The following is a 27,686-nucleotide window of genomic DNA, read 5'->3' as shown; positions in this document are numbered from 1 at the left end:
AGCCAGTGCTCTGTAACCGCAACTATCGGAGGAAATCCTAATTCCTCCAGAAACAAAAATAATTCATCAGTTTTATTTCTTATAGAACGAATATTAATCAGAACCATGCCAAAATTGTCATCACTAAAATAATTTGAGGTTTCTAGTCCCTCAGAACACGTCGTGTTGTTTAAAAATTTCGCTTTGGAGAGCCAGTGGAATAATAACTTCGGTGACATTCCCTTGACTTTTGTAGGTGTATAATTCGTTCCGAAGTTAGATAGGACCTATAAGCGGCAAGATCAGCTTCCACTTCAGCTGGACCAATTCCATAGGCATGGTTAAATTCTAGAAGAACTTTTCGTAGTTCTTCAGTCTTAGTAGGTAATCCTTCGGAAGCCAAAAAGAGTTTCACGCTGGTGTTGGTATATCCGTCATAAAATACAGAAGCAGGCTGATCGTGAAGAAAAGCAAGATGTAGTTTAATTGCCTTTAAGATGTCTGGTTCCCTTAATCTTGCAAGAAGATATCGACTGTTCGAGTTATTAGTTAGTCTAACTCTTGGTGGTGTTAAAGGATCCAAATTTATGGATGGTTCCAAAGAATCTTTCTTAACAAAATTGATATGGGAACGGAAAGGCTCTTGAGATTTGCAAATTGTGATGGCCTGCTTGTCTGTAAATATATTGGTGTCTTCAACTTCATTTTTGTTGTTGCTTGGAATGGTAATTGGGTTTTCCAAGCTAACTTGGCTTCTGATGTACTTCGGATTCATATTTTCTTCAGGTGAAGTCTTTGGTTCAGAGTGTGGGGATTCTATAGACCATTTAATGTTGACACCAGGTGGCCAAATTTCCTTATTAAATAATAAGTCGATTGATGGTTTGGATTTTATGCCTATTTTGAATGAGGAACCAGTTGCTGTGTTGGCGTCTTTAGGGAGAGCGTAACATCTAATATAATCCTTGATACCTAGCCTCTCTTTAATGTAGTGTACTATTTGTATAGGGGTGTATGCTGCTGTTAAGTTACTGATAACAACAAAATGACACTTATCTTCTGAAACTTTTGACTTTCTTTCTGGACAGGTTTGGAAATGTTGAGGGCCTTCAGTTTGGGTGCTTGAAGTGACATACACTATCTTTTTTTTAGGTACCTCTTTTTCAGTTTGTATAGCAGGTAGTTTGCTGGAAAGATTACTTATCTGATTAGATATTTCGCTGATGTTTTCAGATAGCCTTTGTAATCCCAATTTTATCTCGGATGAATTTGAGTCTTCAACTTGAACCTTAATAGTATCATCGGAACAGCCGAAAAAAACTGACGATATATTGAAGATATCTTGTTGCATTTGCCGTACCGATTTTAAAAGATGTTCAGGATTCATTAGGCTATTTAATTTCTGGATCTCGTCAATTTTTTTTGTAAGGTAATCCAATTTGCCATCTTTTTTTGTTAATAAATCGTATGTCTCTATAAAAACGGGCAAATTATCAGTCAATTTTTTAGTTAGTTGAATTAAGGCATTAAAGTTCTCATGAGGTATCTGATTTTTTGATAGATTTGTTATTTTTTCATTTAAATATCTGAGGCTAGGCGAATCACATAGTTTGCAGAAAAATCTTAGATTTGAATTTTTTGGGTCCAGGAGAGTTTTGGTGATGGTCTTGTTGTATCCAGAACAGTGCATACAGAAATTTCGCTGACATTCCCCAAAACAACGAAGCTTATTATATTTGTCATTTTCGGGGAATTCATGTAAACAATTCTCACATTGGTAGTTTGCCATAGTTATGGTCAAGGTCAATTTGCAATATTTAACTGGGTCGTTGATAAACAAAACATAAAATAAATTAAACAAAGCTGGTGCAAAACTTACAGTTTCGTTCACTCCAATAAAAAGTTTCGCATTTAAAAATATTTACTAGGAAAATCCTTACATTATTCTTATAACTACTACGGAATTTCAACTATCAAATGCTACTACGAGCTTGAACGTTGCAAATGGGGTTTACACAGAAGCCTACAAATAAAACTCACCCCCATTCCCTGTTTCGGCGGCAATGCAGGTCGTAATATAAGAGGAGCCGTCGGCCTATTCGGAGGACCTGGTGCTGTTCCCGACGTCTTCTCTACGTCTTGTGTACACTTGGAGGCGTGCTGGGGCCAATGTTTCTGCTGGCAGGGGTAGTCGCAATAACTAGTGTTCCAACAACAGTAAAATTGGGCTTCTTTCGGACAATTTGCGCACCTAAAATAAAAAGTAAGTAAATATTTATAGGCTATTAACTAAATACATAATTTTTACGACAGATACTAAGTCATTTTAATGGTGAATACGAGATCCAGTGAATTTGATAAAGAAATGGATACTCCGCATAGTTTTTAAAAGTGGAAGCTGAAAAGCAGATGCGTAGACAAAAAGAGGAAGAGACTGAGACTTTAACTGAAAGTTAAAGTAACAGGTGTCAATTTTGCAAAATGTGTTAATTGAACAACGACATGAATTCCAAGATGCTTTGAACAAATTACAATCAAAGTCAGTGTTGGCTTGCAGAAAAAGAGAATGTCTTCGGATAAGCACGGTTAAAAAGGAACAGGCGTCGCCCGCGTTGTTATTGATATATAAAGGAGTTTTAGCTCAAGACAAATACAGCTATAACTTCGTTTCTATTACGAATTTCTTAATAAAATCTTAGGACAATATTTCTACGATACTAAGGAATGTTTTTACGTAAAAGAAAAACAAAAATACATTTTTTTAAATAGAGAAAGTAAAAGTTTCCCTAAAAAGTTTTGGACAGCTTGTATATTAGTGCACCCTAATATTTATGTGTAGATTTTGGCACTGGATCCGAGCATCACATGTAACACTGTTTGTTTGCATTTAAAAAAACTGTATTTTAAAACTGTTTTTTAAACTGTGTTTTAAAACTGCAATAGTTTGCATTAAAAAAAACACCAATTAAGTAAAGTTTTTTATGTTCTTGTTTTCAGCAATTTTGAAAAAAATGTGAAACGTTGAATTATCCACGTCCGTCCTTCTTGTCTGTCTGTTTGTAAACTCAACTCCTCCGCCACTATACCAGGCAGAATAACAAATGAGGTGCCAAAGGAAAGCTTATAATCCAAGGATGGTACTAAAGGTGAGAAATTTGACATAGGCTGTCTGTCCGCCTGTCCGTCCGACCGCGAATATAGCCCCTCCGTCATATACTTCGTTCTAACCTCAATATAAATAATACCATTAATAGATAAATATTTTTTATTATATTATAGGTTTACAACGTTCTCCGTGTTCCGATACCCGTTCGCCATTCCTCTCTGTCCGCACATTGATCTACTTGCAGACCTCTTTCATCCATGGCTTTGTTTATTCCAGCCTGCCAACTTTTCCTCGGTCTACCTCTTCTTCTTCTACCTCGCGGTCTCCAGTTTTGTACTTGTTTTGGGATTCTGTCTTCGTGCATTCTTTGTACGTGACCAAACCATCGTAGTTGTATTTCGTTGATTTCGTCATTTATTGTATGTGTGACCTTCATTATTTCTCGTATTCGTTCATTGGTAACATGTTCTCTTCTTGATCTTCCTGCAGCTCTTCTCCAGAAATCCATTTCGGTGACCTCTAACATTCGTTTTGAATTTTTCCTTTATAGGCCATACTTCGCAGTTGTATGTTATAATGCTTTTCCCTACGGCGTTATAGATCTTTTTCTTGTTTTGGTTGTTTATCTGCTTGTCCCAGAGTACTGAGTTTAGGAGCGTAATTGCTTTCCTGCCCTGAGTATTTCGTTCTTTAATGGCTCCGTCCAGTGTTCCACCATTCGTGATTTTTATACCCAGGTATTTATATTCGTTACATTTACTGATTGTTTCTCCTCCTTCTAGTATCAAGTCCTGCTGCGTTCCACCGTTATTCATATATTTGGTTTTTCCTATGTTGATCTCTAGTCCCCATTTCCTGTATTCCTCTATTAGCTTTCTTGTCATGTAACAAATATCATCGTAGTCTTGTGCTATTAGTATTTGGTCGTCTGCGAAACAAAGAGTATAATATAGTGTATGGTCATTTAGTGGGAGTCCCAGGTTCTTGCATTTCCGTTTCCAATTTTTAAGAGCTTGTTCCAAATATAATTTAAAAAAGTGTTGGAGAGAGACAGCATCCTTGTTTGAGCTCTTTATTTGTCAGAATACCTTCGGTGAGTTTGTTTCCTTGTTTAATTCTCGTGGTCGTGTTGTTATAAAATTTTTTAATTATTTTTATGATTTTTATGTTTATATTTGTATTCTCCATTGCCTCCCATAACTTTACCAAAGGTACACTGTCGTATGCCTTTTTCAGAATAATATATACGAAATGAATCTCTTGGTTAACCGCTGTTTTTTCTTCCATGACTTGTGTGATTGCAAAACGGTGATCAATTGTAGATCTTCCGGCTCTAAATCCTGCTTGTTCTTCTGCTTCCATTTCCTTGTATTCGTCTTCTATTCGGTTTTTAAGATCCTTCCGTAATAGATAAATATACCTTGTATATTTATCTATTTATGTCCGTCCGACCGCGAATATAACTCCTCTGTCATATACTTCGTCCTAATCTCAATATAAATAATACCGTTAATAGATAAATATACAATAAATATACCTTATATTTATCTATATACCTGATACAGGGTGTTTCATTAATAATTGTCCATATAGTAACTGGAGAAACCTTAGCACAAAATACGAAGATTTAACCTAAAACACTTAATTAAAATGTGGTTCCTTACTAAGTTACAGGGTGTTTTATCTAAAAATTTAAAAACTATTTTTGCTCAGCATTTTAAAACTATTCTGCATATCCTTTTCATACTTGGCAGGAAGTATAGGTACTGTACAAACTACTAAACTATGTTAAACAAACGTTTCTGGCTATTACCAGAGGCGTACGATGGGGGAAAGCTAATGGTTGACCCTTTCGAAACTCTACGCCACTGGCGAAATTGCTATGTTAGTTCAATTTTTGAATTCTCCAATACTTTCTATGAAAATAATATACTCTTCATTCGTATTACACTAAAATAGCAATTTCGTCAGTGGCGTAGAATTTGGGAAGGGTCAACCAGCCACTATCCCCTGTCGTACGCCTCTGGTAGTAGCTAGAAACGTTTATTTATCTTAATTTAGTAGGGTGTACAGTACCTACACTTTCTGCCAAGTATGATTAGGATACGCCAAATAGTTTTAAAATGCTGGGTACAAATAATTTATAAATTTTAATCATATGAATCATATCATAAATTAATCAAAATAACTGTGCCGCTTCATATTTAACATCAAATATCTCGAAAACTAATGACTTTATCGTTACCAATAAAGAGTACATTATTTACGTAGAAAGTATTGGAGAATCTAAAAATGGCACTTAAATAGTAATTCCACCAGTGGCGTAGAATTTGAGAAGGGTTAACCGTTCACCATTCCCTGTCGTACGCCACTGGTAGTAGCTAGAAACATTTGTTTATCATAATTTAGTAGGTTGTCTAGTAGTCGCACTTTCTGCTAAGTATGAAAAGGATACGTCGAATAGTTTTAAAATGCTGAGCAAAAATAGTTTTTAAATTATTAGATAAAACACCCTGTAACTCAGTAAGAAACCACATTTTATTTAAGTGTTTTAGGTTAAATCTTCGTATTTTGTGCTAAGGTTTCTCCAGTTACTATATGGACAATTATTAATGAAACACCTTGTATACCTATATACCTACATTTATCTATTAACGGTATTATTTTTATATTCAGGTTAGGACGAAGTATATGACGAAGGAGTTATAATCGCGGTTGGACGGACAGACAGACAGACAGCCTAGGTCAAATTTCTCACCTTTATTACCATCCTTGGATTATAAGCTTTCATTTGACACCTCCTTTGTCAGCTTTTTTTTTTTTTTTTTTTTTTTTTTTTTGGACTGAGGTGGAACGCTCTTAGCTGACTAGGGAAGATGTCCCTAGTACTGTTGGACTCGGACAGGAGAGGAGAACACGCCAAGGCACAGAGACCAGAGTATGACCCATGTGTCCCGCGTGCCCCCCATAACCAGCCGCCTACCAACTAAAACCACCCCCTCTTCCGACCCGGAATATCCCTGAACGTGTTCAGTGGATGAACGAAACATGGGGATATTCCGCGCAGTCTAAAAAGGATGTCTGGAGATATCTTACGTGTTAAGAAATCCTATTATGCTTGCCTAGAAGCGGCAGGCACATAGCAGGAAGTCCGTATCTTAAGTTTGAATAACTGGACCCAAAGCACCTGCCTAAAAGCGGCAAAAGCTTGTGGACTAGGTCCTGGCTCAAAAAGTTTCACCAGAGCAGCGGAGAAACTTAGCTAGAGACATTATCGTATCTATGGTCCTGGATCAAGGATTCCTCTCAAGAGGAAGAGAAAATTGTCTTTAGTAAAGAGAATTAAGATGTTGGAAATTTGTATAGGACCACCATAATAATTTTTTTAAATATATACATATATATATATTTTTTATATACATATATTTCATACACGCATATATACATACACATACACACATACTTACACATATACATATATTTTTTTATATTTTTTGCATTTTTATACGTTTTGTAATGGCCTGGAGTGACCCACCTCAGCCATTTTGCTCCAATCTTTCCATTAGGGACTTCGCTTCATTATTTTTGTTACAATATCAATAATGGTTTCAAAGTTGCTCTTACTGCTAGTCGCTAGTCGCAGAAAATTATCAGGTCCAAAGTCGCCTAGCCTATTTCGCAGGGTGCCCTGCTCACGGGCGAAAACATTGCATCTAAAAATACAATGTTCCGCATCCTCCCTCACGTGGCAGGTTTGACACGTGTCATCGTTTGATTTCCCGATTGCGAAAGTGAATGCTCTGAAGGATCCATGTCCTGTTAGAAATTGGGTAAAATAATAATTGACACGCTTAAACTTGCAGTCGTACCACGTCCCAACATCTGGGATCAGTCTCTTAGTCCACTAGGCTTTCGTGTGCTCTGCCTCCCATTCCCTTTGCCAATCTTCTATGATTCGCACGCGTGCGATTGACCTTACTTCCGGTACGTGACCATTGCCGTTTTCGTATAATAATTGGCGTTCCTTGGCTAATAGGTGAATGGGGGGCTCGCCCGCTATCACCTGCAAGGCCTTGGTAGAAGTAGTTTTATATGCACTGGTGACTTTCAACAGAGGTTTACGCTGCGCTCTTGTTATCATATCCCTGTACTTTTGGTATCTTAGTACCCCGAACCAGACTGGGATTCCGTAAAGAAGGGTAGACTGAACGATATGTAGGTATAGCCTTCTCCTGGAACTGCTCGGACCTCCAATATTAGGTGTAATTTTTTGGAGGGCCGTCGTCTGCACTTCCGCCTTCTTCACCACTCTTTCCAGGTGTTTAGTGAATCTAAGTCCTTTGTCGAGGTCTATACCCAGATATTTAGCGCAGCGCGTCGCCTGGACGCGCTGTCATTTGTCAGTCTACCTGGTATAATGACGGAAGAGTTAAATTCGCAGTCGGACGGACAGACGGGTAGACAGCCTAGGTAAAATTTATCACCTTTAGTACCATCCTTGGATTATAAGCTTTCATCTGACACCTCATTTGTCATTCTACCTGGTATAATGACGGAGAAGTTGAGTTTACAAACAGACAGACAGACGGACGGACGGACGGACGTGGATAACTCAAAGTTTTCACATTTTTTCAAAATTGGGTTCAATTTAAACGTTCTTATAAAATTATTCTATTGAATGGTGACTCATAAAGGCTGATTTATGTTAGGACGGGGACGTGGACTGATATAAAAAGCATCGTCTAGTTTATCATACAACGGGACGGTGCGACACCGAAGAGTGCTGGGGACGTGCTCTCTCTATTGTTCTATGGCACGTATCGTGCACGCTTAGTCCTAACATAAATTAGCCTTTAAGAACCAACGGACTGAGTATTCTACTTACCATTGCTTCAGTTTGGCCGCTTCTACCCTACGTATGGCTTCTGCTTCGCACTCAGCCTTCGTTTTATCTATAATGATTGTCCTTTCTTCCATGACTCTCTTTTGGACGTTTTGAAGAATATTGGCCATGGCGTTTCTCACTTCTGTCATTTCCTGTTCGTGCCGATGCTTGAGAGCCTCCATTTCTAATTGCAAACTGGTGATCTTTGCTTCTGGATGCGCGGCTTTTCCAAAGTCTTCGAGTGTTTCTATTAACATTCCCCTGAAGTAGTCGGTCATCTACAATAAAAATACTAGTTAAATATGATCATGACAATGAAATTAAGCAACTATCTGATGACTTTAATGCCTAACGTAATTTAATGGATTTTTATAGCACATCATAGAATTTTTTTGAACCTAAATGCAGTCGGAAAAATGAAAGAATACACAAGCGTCATCGATGATATGCATATGCAATTTCTAGTCAAAACAAGTCTAAACTAGGTTAATACTGAAAATAAACGGATGTGACTACTACCCCACCGTACGATTTTTCGCTACGTAAGAACGTGTCCAAAAATTTTTGTGATGTTATTCTTTTTCTGAAAATATATATTTATTGGTGATAAATGTTACTATTACTACCGTAATTAATTATTTGATATAGATTAATAATACAAAAATAATGAGTAAGCAAATATAGTATTATGAATTTCTCCATGTTAAAGTTGCCAGTAGACATAAATAGTAACAGGAATTTAAAAAATGTCGTTTATGTCAGCTGCATTAAGTGATTAAAATGAAAGTAAACTTAATGAATTCAGATCATTAGGTATCCAGATCATTTTCCAGACATTATCTGCAAATAAATGTACATTTGTAAAAATATACTAATCTGTAATTTCATACACTATGATTGAAAAATCAGAGTAATATGTACACGTTTGGCGAACTCATAGACAGAAGTTAACCATTTTGACAGATGATTACTTACAAATTTTATTGACGTATTTTAATTAAATAAATACTTACCAAACCAAAAATACAATATAATATCAAAATAGCTCTTAAAAGAACTGAATTTATTCAAGTAAATACGACTGATTATTAAAATTTATAAACTCTACCGAACCTAACCCAGTTTCACTGTCAAAGTGACAGAAATCGAATCAGTCAGATTATAGTTGACCAGCACGATTACTCGAATAGTAGTTTATACAATCATTTTCTCTATTGTATCCCGAACAAAGTACGTGCCTCCTAGCGGCGGGATACGGGCAACAATACATTGGCTTATAGGGCAGTTCTTACAGTAGGGATCCTGGCCTATACAGAAAAATTCAGGCGGGTGTGGGGTAATACTGCACTTTGGTTGCATTGGTGGTGTATTGACTAAACGTGCAGGGCAGGGTATGGTGCTGATAGAAAAGGAATTCAGGCATCAAATATCCAAACAAAATCTTTTCAGGCCATAATAATGAAAAGACCTTCTCCAATGATATAAAAAAACTTACACTGAAATGATGGCATCTCCTGAGGTAAAATGTGCCGGAAGTAAAATGAGCCTCCGTTCGGATTTCCGGGTGAGGACTATCTCAGGGGGAACACCATTGCAGGTTAGAAAAATCAGGATAGGGTCGTGGAATCTTGGTAGTCTTACAGGTAAGAGTCTGGAGTTAGTGGATGCGCTCAAACGAAGAAGAGTTCAAATTGCTTGTATTCAAGAAACTAGGTGGAAAGAACAAAGGGCGAAAGAACTAGGTGAAGGATACAAATTGTGGTATGTAGGGAGTAGTAACACTAGAAATGGAGTTGGTATAATTGCTGATAGTGAAATGAAAGATAACGTAGTAGAAGTTGTAAGAACGAGTGATAGAATGATGTCAGTGAAATTTGTAATTGATAAAGAGGTATTGAATGTTGTGTGTGTATGCTCCCCAAACAGGTCTGGGTGAGAATGAAAGAAGAGCTTTCTATGATCAATTAGGAGACGTACTGAGTGATATTCCAGCAGAGGAGAAAGTTATAATAGGAGGTGATTTCAATGCACATGTGGGCCAAACCAAGACAGGATATGAAACAATACATGGGGGATTAGGCTTTGGAACTAGAAATGAAGCTGGAGATGACATGCTTGAATTGGCAACAGCACTGGATATGGCGATTGTTAACACATTCTTTAAAAAGAGAGAAACTCAACTTATTACCTACAAAAGTGGACAACATCAATACCAAATAGATTACTTCATGATAAGGAAAGAAGACATACGTGAATGCAAGGACTGCAAGGTAATAGTTAGTGAGACAGTAAGCCAACAACATAAGCTGCTTGTTCTGGACATCGAAGTAAAAAGCGAAACTAAACAAAAATATCGGAGAGGACCACAAAAAATCAAGTGGTGGCTGCTGAAAGATGAGAAAGAAGGTCTATTCAGGAGAAGAATAGTAGAAAAAATATGTTGGAACATGAAAGGAAGCCCTAATACAATTTGGAGAAAAATGGCCAGTAGTATTAGAGAGACTGCTACTGAAATACTTGGGAAAACGTTAGGAAAAAAGTTTGAGGATAAAGAGACTTGGTGGTGGTCAAACGAAGTACAAGGAAAAATAAAAGAGAAGAGAAAATTATATAAAAAGTGGCAAGAAACCAGATCCGACACAGATCTTCAAAACTATATGGTGGCGAAAAAGGAACCGAAAGTAGCAGTAGCAAAAGCCAAAGCAGAAGCGTATTCAAACCTACACGATCAACTTGATACCAGGGAAGGCGAAACGAAGATATATAAAATAGCCAAACAGAGAGCAAAGAAAGCAAAAGATTTTAATCAGATTAGATATATCCGAGATGAAAATAATAAAATACTAGTTCACGAAAGGGATGTCAAAAAGAGATGGAGAAAGTACTTTGACAGCTTATTAAATGAAGAATTTGACAGACAGCCTGTAGAGTCAACGGAGACAGTAGCAGCAATGGTCACCAAAATAACCAACGAGGAAGTGGCTCAAGCGCTTCAAAAAATAAAGAAAGGAAAAGCGGTAGGACCAGATGATATTCCTGGGGAAGTATGGAGAACATTGGGAGAGACAGGAACAAGGTGGCTAGCAGGTCTATTTAATAGAATTATGGAAGTTGGACAAATGCCAGACGAATGGAGAAGCAGTATACTGGTACCTGTTTACAAAAACAAGGGAGATATACAACAATGTACAAACTACAGGGCTATAAAACTGCTTAGCCACACCATGAAAATATGGGAAAGAGTAATTGATAGACGGATACGTGAAGAGACCGAAATATCCGAGAATCAATTTGGCTTTATGCAGGGTAGATCAACAACAGATGCAATTTTCATTATAAGGCAGTTGATGGAAAAATACAGGAGTAAAGAAACAAACACTCATATGGTATTCATTGATCTTGAGAAAGCATATGATAGAGTTCCTCGAGAGATTCTGTGGTGGGCACTCAATAAGAAAGGAGTCCCTGGTGAATATGTAAAGATTGTGAAAGATATGTATGAGGGAGTAACGACTAGTGTTAGGACAGGTGTGGGAGAGACTGATAAATTTCATGTGAAAGTAGGATTGCACCAAGGCTCTGTGCTTAGTCCGTATTTATTCTCATTAGTTTTGGACCAGATAACAGCGAAACTACAGGGTAACATTCCATGGTGTTTAATGTATGCTGATGATGTCGTGTTAGTAGGAAATAGTGAAAGAGACTTGGAACAAAAACTGGAACAGTGGAGACAAGCTCTGGAGGAAAAAGGTTTAAAACTTAGTAGGACAAAAACAGAGTATTTGGAATGTTCATTTAAAGATGGAGCTACTACAAATAAAATGGTATCTTTGGATGGTGAAATGATTGTGAAAAGCAATAGTTTTAAGTACCTAGGATCGGTATTACAGAGTGATGGAGAAATAGATGGAGATGCATGCAGTAGAATTAGGGCTGGATGGATGAAGTGGAAAGAAGCGAGTGGTGTGTTGTGTGACAGAAAAATTCCAATGAAGCTGAAGGGAAAATTCTATAAAACAGCCATAAGACCGGCTATGATGTACGGAACTGAATGTTGGGCAGTAAAAAAGAAAGAGGAACAACGAATGCATGTGGCGGAAATGAGAATGCTTAGATGGATGAGTGGAGTGACAAAGAAGGATAAAATTAGAAATGAGTATATTAGGGGAAGTCTAGGTGTGGCACCAATTGATGCCAAAATGAGAGAGCATAGGTTAAGATGGTGTGGTCATGTTCAACGTCGAGACGTTAATCATCCAATACGAAGAGTAGCTGAAGTGCAGATTCCTGGAAGGAGTAGGAGAGGAAGACCAAAGAAGACCTGGGGGGAGACGATAAGGCAGGACATGTTGGTAAAGGGAATTAACATTGATATGACCCAAGATAGAATTGTGTGGAGAAAGGCAATTAGGGAAGCCGACCCCGCATAGGGATAAGGCAAAGAGAATGATGACAATCATTTTCTCTATTCATGTTGAATGTTTTTCTAAGAATGACATTAGAAGTACAGAAGTAGTCAAGTGTGAGTTTAAATTTTCTACTAAACTAATATAACTACGTTGAACATTTGTATCGCCGTCTCACTCTGTCAATTATAAATATGTAACTGCGTATGTCTTGGATAACGTTTTTGCTTTGTAGACAACACTTAATTTCTCTCGTTTGTTATTTATAGAAAAAAACAGCAAATCCAAAATATGTGCTTGATATGCTTCTTTTCATGAGCATTTTTCAGTGCGTCACAAAGGATAGAAAAAAAGGTAAGTCCGTGATAATATACATTTTAGTGACATGACATTTTAGTTAAATCTGACAGTTGTCACATTTTATTTGCAATGTGGCATAAAATCAAATCAATTGTGTTTATTGCATTTATAAAATGGTATTTTCTTTGATTTGTATAGTCTTATAAATTGAACAGATTATATTCGTAGATATATTATACAGGGTGTAACAAAAATACAGGTCATAAATTAAATCACATATTCTGGGACCAAAAATAGTTCGAATGAACCTAACTTATCTTAGTACAAATATGCACATAAAAAAAGTTATAGCCCTTTGAAGTTACAAAATGAAAATCGATTTTTTCGAATATATCGAAAACTATTAGAGATTTTTTATTGAAAATGGATATGTGGCATTTTTGTGGCAGGAGCATCTTAAAGAAAAATTATAGTGAAATTTGTGCTCCCCATAAAAATTTTATGGGGGTTTTGTTCCCTTAAACCCCCCAAACTTTTCTGTACGTTCCAATTTAATTATTATTGTGGTACCATTAGTTAAATTCGATATTTTTAAAACTTTTTTGGCTCCTAGTATTTTTTCGATAAGACAGTTTTTATCGAGTTGCGGCTTCTTTTTTAATATGTTTACATAAAAATTTTATGGGGGTTTTGTTCCTTTAAACCCCCCAAATGTTTGTGTACGCTCCAATTAAACTATTACTGCGATACTATTAGTTAAACAAAATGTTTTTAAAACTTTTTTGCCTCTTTGTATTTTTTCGAGAAGGCAACTTTTATTGAGATATGGCTTCTTTTTTAATACGGTTCAAAATATACCTAAAAATGTAAATCATACATAAATTTTCATATAATTACCAAGTCTCCATAATCGTACTTAACCATATACAAATATGTGGTGGATTTGACAAATATTCAAAATATCTCGATAAAAACTGACTTTTCGAAAAAGTACTAAGAGCCAAAAAAGTTTTAAAAATATTGTGTTTAAGTAATGGTACTACAATAATAATTTAATTTGAACGTACACAAAAGTTTGGGGGGTTTAAAGGAACTAAACCCCCATAAAATTTTTATAGGGTGTCCAAATTTCACTATAATTTTTTCTTAAGATGCTACTATCATACGAATGCCATATGTCCATTTTCAATAAAAAATCTTTAACAGTTTTCGATATATTGGAAAAAATCGATTTTCATTTTGTAACTTCAAAGGGTTGTAACTTTATTTATATGCACATTTGTACTAAGGTAAGTTAGGTTCAATCAAACTATTTTTGGTCCCAGAATATGTGATTGACTTTATGACCTGTATTTTCGTTACACCCTGTATAATTGGTAAATAATTTTTTTCGATTATAGCGCCATCTATTGACAACTAGAATAAATGTTATAAATGTCACCGACGAAATGTAATCACCGACGTGCGTTTTTTTCTGTCACATGCAATTTAATGCGTTGAAAAGAAATCGAAAAACTGTGACGCACTGAAAGATCCTCATGAGAAAAAGCATATGATCGTTCATGGGTATTCTTTCATTTCATTTTTCCGACTGTATGTACTAGGCCAGCGGTTCTCAATTTTTTTTAGTCGCGGCACCCTTGTAGGGCTAAAAATATTTCGAGGCACACCAACCCTTGAAGCGATTTTGAAACGACAAAAAAATGAAAAACTACAATTCTGAGACTTATTTGATTTCAAAATAAACTTTATTTCAGATCAAAGTAATGCAGTACATTTGATATTCAAATATCCTTACTTAATGTGATGAATGAAACTGTTTCGATGATGTTTTCATTATATCCTTTATAATTATGGGAATCTTTGTAAGTTTGACCCTCAAATCCCTTTTTGCTTGAAGTTTGATTCTGTATTTGTTTTTAATGTAAGCATACTTATGCGGAGAAAGAAGACTCACAGAGATAAGTCGATGTGAAACACACAAGTTTTTTTACTGCAACCTGCCAACAACATTATTTTCTAAATATATCTACCTGCATCCAGAACTCTTCTTGGCTTCCTTCACGGTATCTGAGTTTTAAACTGCTATGTTCGCTGATCTCAAGTAGATTTTGAAAAACTTCATTTATTTTGTCATTCCGACAGGTTTATTTTTTGGGTCGCACGAAAACGGGTCCATCATCCAGCTATATAAGTCATCTGAGTCAATGTCAGGAAAATAGTTTACAATACTTTCTTCCAAACCTTGCAACTGAGCAATATCAACTTCAAAGAAGTTTGTTTGAGGATTGATTTCATTTGTTATAACAAATTCCTGTAATCGAGAGGAATTTGTGAGGTTCTTCTTTTCAACACATACTTTGAAAAATGTAACTTTTTTACACAAGGCCTTGATTTTATCTTATTTTGCTCTTCCTTTGCCTTGAAGCGAAGTGGTGGTTTTATTTATTATTTTTAAGATGTATGAAAGGTATCCCAATTTTAGCAGCCAATTGACATCTTTTAATTCTTGGATAAAAGACGCCTCTGTAAATGTGATAATCAGTGGATCTTTTAGTTCAAATATTCTCCCTAAAATTGTTAGCCCAAATCCTCGATAGCCACCGGACCTCTGGGTGGAGCAAAATATTGAAGTGATCCATACCCATATCTTCAGCGGTGAGCTTTAAAAGGCGTGGTTGAAGCGGACGGCTCTTCACATGGTTAATTATGTTCACAGAAACATCCAAAAGGTCTTTCTCCAATACGGCATCTTTTTAGTTGCCAAAGAATGGCGATGTAACATACAATGACTGCTATATGCATTTTCTGCCACTACCTTTATTCTAGACACAGCCCCTCTAATTTTACCAACCATTGCAGCCGGTCCATCAGTGCAAATATCCACACATTTACTCCACTCTATATCATTTTTTTCTTATATACCCGTGGATAGCTTTGAAAATTTTTTCACCATGGCATAACTTTTAAGCTCTTCGCACATAAGGAGTTCTTCTTCTATTTTAGTTATATCTAAAACTTCCACTTTGAAATATAACTCTAATTTTTACAAAACTCACTTATTGGCAGCACAAATTTAACTGTGGAATGAATGTAGGTAACAGTCGCGTCGTCGGTCGAATTCGGCTGTTTGTTTCTCGGTCGCCATTGAGAATACACAAGTGATAGTCAACATGTTTCGATTGGACAGTGGCGCAACGGCCGGTTGTTCGACTTTTCTTAAATGTTCCACGTCACCCTTGGCAAATGCTTGAGGCACCCCAGGGTGCCGCGTCACCCACTTTGAGAACCTCTGTACTAGGCTGTTCAATAAGTTTTGAGGTTCGATAAGAGAGGTCATTGCTACTAGCCTAATTCTATTTTGTTATGTTGGTACACTCTTCATATATGAACGTATGTGAAGTTTAATTTCAATCAATGCATTTTTTGTTTACAAACCATTTAGTATCGACGTGTCAGAGTATTTTTTTTTCAACGGAAACAAGCAAGTATATTGCAGAGATTGAATTTTTATTTTTGGAAAGTTTAAAAGCAAAGGAAATTTATGAACGAATTTGGAAAGTATATTGGGACCGTGCAAGTTCTCAAGAGCGACACCTGGTGTCATAGCTCAGCAACATTTGTAGCACTTTTAATTATATTGGCCAATTATATTAATCCTGGTCACTGGATAATTGTCAGCCCTACAGCCCAAAAAATAATAAGAAAAAGTAAGATTGAGGTTATGTTATTAAAAGGTAAACATTGTATGTAGTAAATAACTAATTATGTTATTTACTTCTGCTTTATTGTGATGGAAATCCACTTTTCTCTTTGTATTAATTTGTGCTTAGAAGTTGGAAACGAATAGAGCTTAAATTGAACATTTTTTGTTGAATTTTTACAATTTATAACACAGCAATGACATCAGTATGAATTATTTAAAAAATATGCGAAGAAAGTTACAAGATTTCTCCGCTACTCGAGCACGATCGTTTCTCGTATCCCCTCCAAGTACTTGCACACAGCGAAAAAGGACTTGTACTAGTACTGTGGTTTTATTGAATTCCAAAAAGCATTTGATTGTGTTAAGCACTCTATATTGATCAAAGTTCTAAGAGACATTGGCTATGGCTGAGACGTTCGCATGATTGCAAATTTGTATTGGAATCAAACATGAAAAATTTACTTACCCTGTAAGCTATAGAATTAATTCTAGAAGTAACATCTCCTGCTGAGCTGGGAACGCCTTCATCGTAGTTTCTGTTGAGAATTCCAGGAGGTCTAGGTTTTAACCGTGGAGGTGGCTTTAATAGGATCTGGTTCACCACTCGACTCATGCTCTCAGGCAACAGTCCATGAAGAATTGACAGTTCGTCGTCTTTTTGTAAACCAGGCGTCCTAGCTGACGTAGAAGTTGATGTTGAAGGTCCTGCAGCTATTGCAGTAGACACTGTTTCGGTGATTGTGGGCCTTGTTATTGGTACCGAAGGTGGAGATATCGATTCAGGGATCGATATAGTTGGATTGAGTGTACGATTAGATACTGTAGTATTTGGCATTACAACATGGACAGGGACAGCAGGTTCGAAATCTATGATTTCAACATCATCAGGTGGAATATAGTTTTGAGATGTCTTCAAATTTGGTGTAGTAATAGCTTTTTTGGTAGATTGCGTAGATTGTGATACATTAGGAGTAGGTACCAGAGATGGAGCTGGCTGTGCTACCTGTAAATGCATTAGATTAGGTTAATTATAATACAAATAATTGTTAGATAACTACGCGGATTAACACACAAAGCGAATACGGTCGAATATCCTTCACTATTCTCTTCATTTACATCGAATCATCTGAAATACCTAAATTCTTGATACCTAGAGGTGAGCGTACAGTATATGATTTGTTTTAGTAAGTTGAATTGTAGAAAAGAGAACCCTTTCTATGCGCCACCTTTCAGCATAATGTGTGTATTGTGTATATGTGTGTGCGCGCGCGCGCGTGCTTGGAATATTGACTGCAAACCCTATTTCAAATTTTGAATAATTGACCAGTAGTATGGTATAACTAGACCCAAACCCAGACATCCACAGTGAAAGTTATCCTCCAACACCAAATTGTTCTATATTCTATATGGTCCACATAATGTTCAGAAAAAAGTCACACCATTTTGAGCATCGGGTTTGGGAGGCAGAGGGGGGGGGAATCGGTAAATTCGTAGTTGTTTACGTTTTTCGTCAATATTTCTAAAGCTATGCGGTTTAGCATGAACAACCCTCTATACAAAAATGTTCTACATTAAATTTGAAATAAAAAATGGCCTAAGCATAATCCTTCTAAAATGAACGGTTACAAAGTTACGGAGGTAGTATAGTATAATTGGTCCAAAAAAAAGGCCTAACCTAAACATCCAAAGTAAAAGTTTTCCTCCAACACCAAATTGTTCTATATGGTCTACATATTGTTCAGTAAAACGTTACACCATTTTGAGCGTCCGATTTGGAGGGGGGGAGATGGGGAAGAAGTCGGTAATTAGTAGTTTTTTTGCGTTTTTCGTCAATATTTCTAAAACTATGCTTTAGCGTAAACAATGTTCTATACAAAAATGTTCTACATAAAATTTAAAACAAAAAAAGTTCCTATTCATAATTGTTATAAAATTAACGGTTCCAGAGTTAGGGAGGGTGAAAAGTGGAGGTTTTCGATACTTTTTATATTAATTGGGCAATTTATAATATTATTACTGATGAAAGAAATTTTCTTTAACAGGATTGTGTTGTGTAAATAAAATTTGCTATTTCAGTGGCCGATGGTATGTTAGTGATAAGTCCTTGAAGAAACGTCAACCTCACCGCCAAAAAAATATAAAAAGTATTGAAAACCTCCACTTTTCACCCTCCGTAACTCTGGAACCGTCGATTTTATAACAATTATGTATCGGACCGTTTTTGTTTTAAATTTTATGTAGAACATTTTTGTATAGAACATTGTTTACGCTAAAGTATAGTTTTAGAAATATTGACGAAAAACGTAAAAAAACTACCAATTTACCGACTTCTCCCCATCTCCCTCCCCCCCAAACCGGACGCTCAAAATGGTGTAACTTTTTACTGAACAATATGTGGACCATATAGAACAAATTGGTGTTGAAGGAAAACTTTTACTTTGGCTGTCTGGGTTAGGCCTTTTTTTTGGACCAATTATACTATACTACCTCCGTAACTTTGGAACCCTTCATTTTAGAAGGATTATGCATCGGGCCTTTTTTATTTCAAATTTAATGTAGAACATTTTTGTGTAGAAGGTTGTTCAAGCTAAACCGCATAGTTTTAGAAATATTGACAAAAGACGTAAAAAACTACGAATTTACCGATTTTTCCCCCCTCACCCCCAAACCCGACGCTCAAAATGGTGTGACTTTTTTCTGACCATTATGTGGACCATATAGAACAATTTGGTGTTGAAGGATAACTTTCACTTAGGATGTCTGGGTTATGCCATCTTTTGGATCAATTGTATCATACTACAGTTCATTAAATTTCAAATTACTGTATTTTGGTGAAAACTGTATCACAATGAATTTAGTAAAGCTCAAAATATTCGCTTTCCATTGTATGATATTACAAGTATGTTTGAATCTGGAAAGATTCACAATACGATCAAGGAAATGCGAAGGTTAAATATAAATATCTTAGGTATAAGCGAGATGAGGTGGCCGGGTTCTGGCCATATGACGATAGATAATTATGAAATTTACTACTCTGGTGAAGAAGGTCCGCTACATAGAAATGGTGTGGCATTTATTTTAGAACAAAATGTCGCAAAATCAGTAAAAAATGTCGTGCTATACTCAGATAGGTTAATAATGTTACAAATAAAAACAAATCGTACAGACTTAAACATCATTCAGGTATATGCACCTACACAACAATATGACAATGAAGTTGTCGAAAGCTTTTATTCAGATCTAGACTATTTATTATCACTCACAGGAAGCCAAGATATAAACATTGTATTGGGGGATTTCAATGCCAAGGTTGGAAGAGGTAGTGAAGAAGATGTCGTTGGCAAGTTTGGTTTAGGAACGAGAAACGACCGTGGAGATAGAATGATTAGATTTTGTGTAGAAAAACAATTAGTAATATCCAACACTTTTTTTGACTTGCCTAAGCGACGACTTTACACCTGGAAATCTCCTAGGGACACTTGTGGAAGAATAGTAAGAAATCAAATTGATTATATCTGTATATCAAAAAGATATAGAAATGCTATCTTGTCCTCCAAAACATATCCAGGAGCGGATGTACCCTCCAACCACAACTTACTAGCAGCTAAAGTATTACTTAAATTTAAAAAGATTAAAAAACCCAAAATATCTCCTAGGATCAGCAAAGATAAACTTTCAAATGCGGAAGTGAAAGAAATAGTAACCGATAAATTAGAAGATTAGTTTCAGAAATTGGGAAATAAAAATTCAGAAGAACAATTATGGGAATCATGTAAAGAAACATTGGAAAAAGTCCAAGAAGACCATCTAATGGAAAATCAGCGTAGGAATAAGCAACAGTGGATGACAGAAGAGATATTGAATTTAATGAATGCAAGAAGAAAATATAAGAATGCTAATCTGACAGAATACAAAAAGCTGAACAGTATGATTCGAAGAAAAATAAGATCAGCTAAATCAGAGTGGCATAAACAACAATGTAAAGAAATTGAGAACTACGAGCGTATCTATGACGCATTCAATATGCACAAAAAACTGAAAGAAGTTGCAGGACTGAATAAAAAATGTAATCCTCCACTAATCGAAGATAAAAACGGAAAAATTATAATCGATATCAAAGGTTAACTAATACTATGGACAGAATATATAAAGGAATTATTCGATGATGAAAGAAGCGAACTAGAAACGCTAAATGACATAAGCGGTCCTCCAATAACTAAGGAAGAAGTGCAATACGCTATAAAGAACGCAAAAAACGGCAAGGCGATCGGACCAGATGGGATTTACGTAGAAACACTAAAGCTTTTAGGTGTCGAGGGCATTAAGATACTTACGAAATTGTTCAACTTAATCTACGAAAGCGGAAAAATTCCTAAAGATTGGCTTAAATCCTCATTTGTTGTACTACCAAAAAAACACAGAGCCACAAAATGCAGCGACTATCGCACCATCAGCCTAATGAGTCATGTATTGAAAACGTTTCTCAGAATAATTCATCAAAGAACATATAGAAAAATTGAGGAAAGAATCTCAAGTACTCAATTCGGTTTTCGCTGTGGCCTTGGAACGCGTGATGCACTATTCGCAACCCAAGTTTTAATTCAAAGATGCAGAGATGTAAATCATGACGTTTTCATGTGCGCGATTGATTTTGAAAAGGCTTTTGATAAAGTTCGCCATGAAAACTATTCTATATTCTCAAAACTACCAGTCTGGACGGTAGGGCCATTAGAATAATCGCAAATTTGTATTGGGGCCAGGCTGCATGTATTAGGGTTGCGAATCAGTGCTCTGAAGAAGTAAAAATCAAGCGCGGAGTTCGACAAGGCTGTATATTGTCACCAATGTTGTTTAATCTTTACGCTGAAACAATCTTAAATGAAGTGTTGGAAAACGCAAAAGAGGGAATACTCATTAATGGTATGCTTATGAACAATATCAGATACGCAGATGACACCTTGTTGCTGACTGGATCAATTGAACATCTTCAAGCGTTATTGAACCGAATGGTGGCATTCTGCGCGATATATGGACTCAAACTCAACGCAAGAAAAACAAAGTTTATGGTTATTAGTAAACAGGCAGCCGTAAATAATAATAACTATAACGTAACAATCGGTAATGACTCAATTGAACGAGTAAGTAATCTTGTATATCTGGGTACTCATATTAATGAAAGCTGGAACCCTAGTACAGAAATAAAAAGTAGAATTGCCAAAGCAAGAACAAGTTTTATGAAATTCAAGAAAATCCTGTGCAGTCATGATCTAAATTTGGAACTTCGCATAAGAATGGTCCGATGTTATATATTCCCAGTACTACTTTATGGGGTTGAAGCATGGACACTGACAGAATCGCTTTTAAAAAACCTAGAAGCATTTGAAATGTGGGTCTACCGCCGTATTCTGAAGATCAGTTGGGTAGAAAGAGTCACAAACGAAAGGGTTTTGCAACGTTTGAATAAAAGTTGCGAAGTAGTGAACACGGTTAAAAGGCGCAAATTGGAATACTTTGGTCATATAATGCGTCACCCAGAAAAATATGACATACTTCACCTTGTCATGCAAGGTAAAATAATGGGAAAAAGAAGTGTGGGCCGCCGTACAACTTCTTGGCTTAAAAACCTACGCCAATGGTTTGGGAAAACTAGCACTGAACTATTTCGTGCGGCTGTAAATAAGACAATGATTGTTAATATGCTGGGCAACATGAGAGCCAACGATCGACAAGCGGTCTCGGCACCTTAAGAAGAAGATTGTATGATATTAAATTTTTTCGATTGTTTTTTACAACTAAATTGTATACTTTAAACTTATACAGTATGTCCCTGTAAGTTGTATCCATATGGAAAACTTTTTTTCCACCTACCTCTACCGAAAGTATACTTTTCCGGACCTGGGGAGGAACAGTAAAAGTGACGTCATGGTATTTCATTCATGAAATATAACTTATTGACGCCCTGTACAATACCTATTTTCTATTACGTAAGTATCTATACATTTTAACGTTTATTTAAAAACACTCTGTATTTTGCAGAATGGTAAAAAAACAGTAAATTGTTATTCTGATTTAACAATGTTTACATTAATAATTTGACTTATATTTGACGGTTGACAGTTATATTGTACCTACTTGTTAGTTTTAGTTCTAATAAATTTTGTTGGTTAGTTACATAAATAAATTAAGTAAAAATGAAAAAATGACTTGTTATTTGAGGAAGGTGGAAAAACCATATGTACAACATGGGAGTAAAGTGCCTTTTCCTCCCTTGAATGATTACTGCCCTCCGCTACGCGTCGCGACGGGCAGAGTGAAATTCAAACTTTTTGACATACCTCGTATAATACATATTCAAAAAAATTATTATTTGATGGTTAAATCTTAGGTTTTGGACCATGCAGAGCTTTTTATGAAAAATAACTTTTTTTCGTAAAATTAATAATAAAAAAGTTTTCCATATGGATACAACTTACAGGGACATACGACATACTGTATAATTTTCAAAATTCATTTACAAAGTTATAATCACAGCTTTAAAATGATGCGCTTTAAATTTTTTTATGTTGAGCAAAAGCAAAGTTATAAGCAAAAATGTCTGGTATAGTCGATAATTTGTTATTTTTTAATAATAAATTTGAAATATCTCCGCTTCTAAGGGACCGTCCATTAATCTATTAACTTGATACTTTTTATTGGCATTTTTAACCCCTCACCCTCTTGGTAATACATGGTGAAGTTTAAGGCTACCCCTCTACACCCCCTATATGACGTGTAATTTTTAGTATCTAAAAAAATTATTTTTTTAATAGCAGGTTGTTTTTGACCGACATAAAAAATGAAAGAAATACGATAACCTTTTTTGTACTAGTATATTAACATTATTTAATATGCAGTATCCTCGGACCACGGATTAGCAAGACTTTCTTTAAAACCAATAACTGGATAAGCATCCTGCAGGTCAGTTGTTGGCACAGTGCTTTGTTGAAGATCAACATCGGTTTCATCAAGCCACTCGGCGTCATCATTTTCACGCACTACGCAGAGAATCTCTCTCGATCTACCGTTCGATGGTCGCGAGAGGATGCAGGAAGGACGAACATTATGAATGTCTAGACTAGACTATTATTGCTCGAATTCCGTTTCTTGTGACAAGAATTCACATGTGCCTTAGCTTTTTTCTTTGTACAGAAGTATAATGCACACCGCTGTCATGTCCTTTCCAAAAGTATCTGACGATCCTTTTACAGGCTACGCAACGCCGCTTTTTTCGCCCGAAAAAATAAACACACGTGATAGTACTAAACCCCCTCCCCCTTGTAATATTTCGTAGTTTTTTAAGCAAAAACATCCACCCTGATATCTTTCCAGTCAAAGCTAGCTGTTGCCTACAACCACAAGGCAAGCACATTTACACCTCGAATTTGTTTTGATCTGTGATGTTAGTCTGGGCTAATTAGCAAAATTCATGGAAAAGTTATTTACCAGCAATTTTATTGCTGGAATCGAATTATAAGATCCTATATATTAATAATATAGGTATGCAAAGTCCGCAGATAGTGTGCTACTTTTTTTATAAACAAAATGGTTCCGACAAATCGTATTTTTTTCAATTATTGCTCTATAACTCCGAAGATTTTAACTTTACAACAAAAACACCCAAATAAAAATTCACCGCAATTAAATTCTGCATAGAGATATGTTTTTCACGATTTGCTCCGACGAAAATTTTCCTCGGAAAATGCGGGTTTTCCTAACAAAAACTATAATTTTCAAATAAAGTTTTAGGTAAGTAATTATTAATCAATAATTAAATAACTTAGTGACATCAAAGATTTCTTGGTATAGATTGTAATTCCAGAAGCCGGTGAAAATTAAACGAATATTTTAGCAACCATTCAATTGTTAATTAACAAATTACGATCGCAATAATAACCAAAATAATCATGATACATTGATCAAACTTATAAAGATTATAAAAATGAGATGCTTGTTTAATATTTTATCGACAAAATATAAATTTTTCTTTTTTTTGCATAATCTTTAAATTTTGAAAAAAAAAATAGTTATAATACGTTGGTCTAATTAGTAAAGTACAAAGAAAGGTTATTTACCAGCAATTTTATTGCTTTAATCGAATTATAAGATCTTATATATTATTAATATAGGTATGCAAAGTCCACAGATAGTGTGCTACTTTTTTTATAAACAAAATGGCGCCGACAAATCGTATTTTTTTCAATTATTGCTCTATAACTCCGAAGATTTTAACTTTACACCAAAAATACTCAAATAAAAATTCACCCCAATTTAATTCTACATAGAGGCATGTTTTTCCCGATTTGCTCCGACGAAAATTTTCCTCGGAAAATGTGGGTTTTCCCAACAAAATCTCGAATATTCAAATAAATTTTTTGGGCCAGTAATTATTTATCAATAATTATATAGCTTGGTGAAATAAAAGCTTTCTTGGTATAGATTATAAATTCAGAAGCCGGTTAAAATGAAACGAATATTTTAGCAACAATTCAATTGTTAATTAACAATTTACAGTCGCAATAACAACCAAAATAATCATGAGACATTGATCAAACTTAGAAAGATTATAAAGGTGTGATGCCTATTTAATATTTTGTCGACAAAATATAAATTTTTCATTTTTTTGCATAATCTTTAAATGTTTAAAAAAAATTGTTATAAACAAATTAACATTTCTTAGAAATTGTTTATTATATTCTAATTTTAAAAAATACTTAAAATGCGTATTTCATAGGTCTTGAAAATGAATGCTTTAAAAAAAATTTCCAACCATTTGCCAAAAAGTTAGGAAACAGCAAAATAAATATACGATAGCTCCATTGTTTATAATTTGTTTTAATTGTTTCAAAGCTTAAAAGTGAGTCTATGGTACAATCTAATTACTCACAAAGAATGTCAAAAATTAGTGCAATGGTTATATTTTAATCAAAGATTAAAAATACTTTTTTTTGTAATTTTTAGCGCGAAAGTAGGCTTGATACAGAGCCGGAGATAAAATGTTCACTCGAAGCGACTGACACGCTTAAACTCGCGCGAGTTGTGGACGTGGGCGGGTAGCTACGGTACTGTATTATTCTACTTTCGCGCGTGTAAATTACAAAAAAAAAATATTTATAATCTTTAATTAAAATATAACCATTAAGCTGATAATCGATATTGTTTTATAAATAATTAGCTTGTACTTTAAACTCACTTCTACGCTTTGAAAGAATTAAAAACAATTAATAACATCGTAGTAATAGTATGTTTATTTTGCTGTTTCATAACTTTTTTGCAAATGGTTGCAAAAACGTTTTAAAGCATTCATTTTCAAGATATTTGAAATGCGCATTTTAGCTATTTTTTAAAATTATAATATAATAAAAACTTTCTGAGAAACGTTAATTTGTTTATAACTATTTTTTTTAACATTTAAAGATTATGCAAAAAAATAAAAAAATTATATTTTGTCGACAAACTGTTAAATAGGCATCTCATCTTTATAAGATTTCAAAGTTTGATCAGTGCATCATAATTATTTTGGTTATTATTGCGACCGTAAATTATTAATTAACAATTGAATTGTTGCTAAAATATTCGTTTAATTTTCACCAGCTTCTGGAACTATAATCTAAACCAAGAAGGCTTTTAAGTCACCAAATTATTTAATTATTGGTAAATAATTACTTATCTAAAACTTTATTTGAAAATTAAAGATTTTGTTGGGAAAACCCGCATTTTCCGAGGAAAATTTTCGTCGGAGCAGATCGGGAAAAACACGTCTCTATGCAGAATTTAATCAGGGTGAATTTTTATTTGAGTGTTTTTGTTGTAAAGTTAAAATCTTCGGAGTTCTAGAGCAATAATTGAAAAAAACACGATTTTCGGGCGCCATTTTGTTTATAAAAAAAGTAGCACACTATCTGAGGACTTTGCATACCTATATTATTAATATATAGGATCTTATAATTCGATTCCAGCAATAAAATTGCTGGTAAATAACTTTTCCCAAAAATGGCCTATTCTCCGATAATCAGCCCAGACTATGTGACATAACTTCAACAACAATTGGCTGTTACACACATCTTGTAACAAAAAGATCTTTTTAATCTTTCTTTGAGGACGATTTAAAGAGTGGAGATCGAAACGTCAGTATTTTTAGGTATTAATGTGATTATAATAATTAAATGGACTTCTGGAGAAGATCTGCTGGTATATCAAGAATACAAAAAATCAGAAATACAAGAATATTGGAGATAATGGATGTAAAGCATACAATAATGGACGATATAAAAACAAAGCAACTAAGATGGTTTGGCCACGTACAACGTATGGAAGAAGACAAATTACCCAAGCAAGTGCTACGATGGGCACCAAAAGGACGGCGGAAAAGAGGAAGACCTAGGAAAAGCTGGATAGAAGGAATCCATAGGGAAATCAGAGAAAGAGGCTTGAACGAAGACATGTGCTACGATCGAGAGCAATGGCGATTGGGAATCGGAAGACGTCGTAGAACGTTATGAACCGATTATATATATTTATATATATATATATATATATATATATATATATATATATATATATATATATATATATATATATATATATATATATATATATATATATATAATTAAACCAAACTGGCTAATCCCATAAAAACATAATATGTACTTTCAATAAGTCCCGGGCGTAACCAGTAAAGGGAGACTCTAATGAGTTTTCCATTTGTCATTTGGGTAGTCCTAACGTTCAAAAGCATACTGTCAAAAAATGTTCATTAGGGTCATTATTTACCAAGTTACAGTGTTTAAAATGGTGCTACTTTTGTGATTTTTACAAACATGGATTCAAAGCAATTTCGTGTTGATGTATCACTGCTACTTGATGGGAAAAATACCTGAAGGGCCAGGGGGATCTGGGAATACCCTGAAGGGCCAGGGGGAAGAACGATGAATGTCTATCGGGAAGCATTTTCGGTAAAATGAGAAACAAAGTTACATATTTGTTGTGAAAACAACATTTAAATTATAACTATTTATAATGGGAAATAAGCCACAATATTATTAAAAAATGATTTTTATTAACGTTTCGACGTCCAAATCGGGTGCCGTTGTCAAAATACAAAATACTTCACAAAAATAATATTGTGGCTTATTTCCCATTCTAAATAGTTAAAATTGTAAAAATGCCACAAGAAAATAGCTTCAGAACAACATTTAAATTAGTTTGCAGACGGGGGATGTGAATTGCAAGGTGTAGAATTCCTTCCCTTTCGTCTTCACTGCAGCA

General features: G+C 35.1%; 1 protein-coding gene across 2 annotated transcripts in view; it reads right to left on the bottom strand.

Annotated features, from left to right (window-relative positions):
• Positions 1-27,686, bottom strand: part of LOC114344203 (protein kinase C-binding protein 1) — a 120,679-nt gene that overhangs the window by 18,767 nt on the left and 74,226 nt on the right. For both annotated transcript variants that reach the window (XM_050658878.1, XM_050658881.1), the window contains 3 exons: positions 16,849-17,385; positions 7,971-8,248; positions 2,020-2,230 (listed from right to left, as the gene is read on the bottom strand). In XM_050658878.1, the coding sequence (XP_050514835.1) occupies positions 2,020-2,230; positions 7,971-8,248; positions 16,849-17,385 (1,026 nt within the window). The remainder of the gene's footprint in view (positions 1-2,019; positions 2,231-7,970; positions 8,249-16,848; positions 17,386-27,686) is intronic.

The sequence above is a fragment of the Diabrotica virgifera genome, chromosome 1 (assembly GCF_917563875.1).
Source record: "Diabrotica virgifera virgifera chromosome 1, PGI_DIABVI_V3a".
Lineage (NCBI taxonomy): Eukaryota > Metazoa > Arthropoda > Insecta > Coleoptera > Chrysomelidae > Diabrotica > Diabrotica virgifera.
The sequence above is the reverse complement of the archived record's forward strand: the minus strand, read 5'-3'. Positions and strand labels throughout refer to the sequence as shown.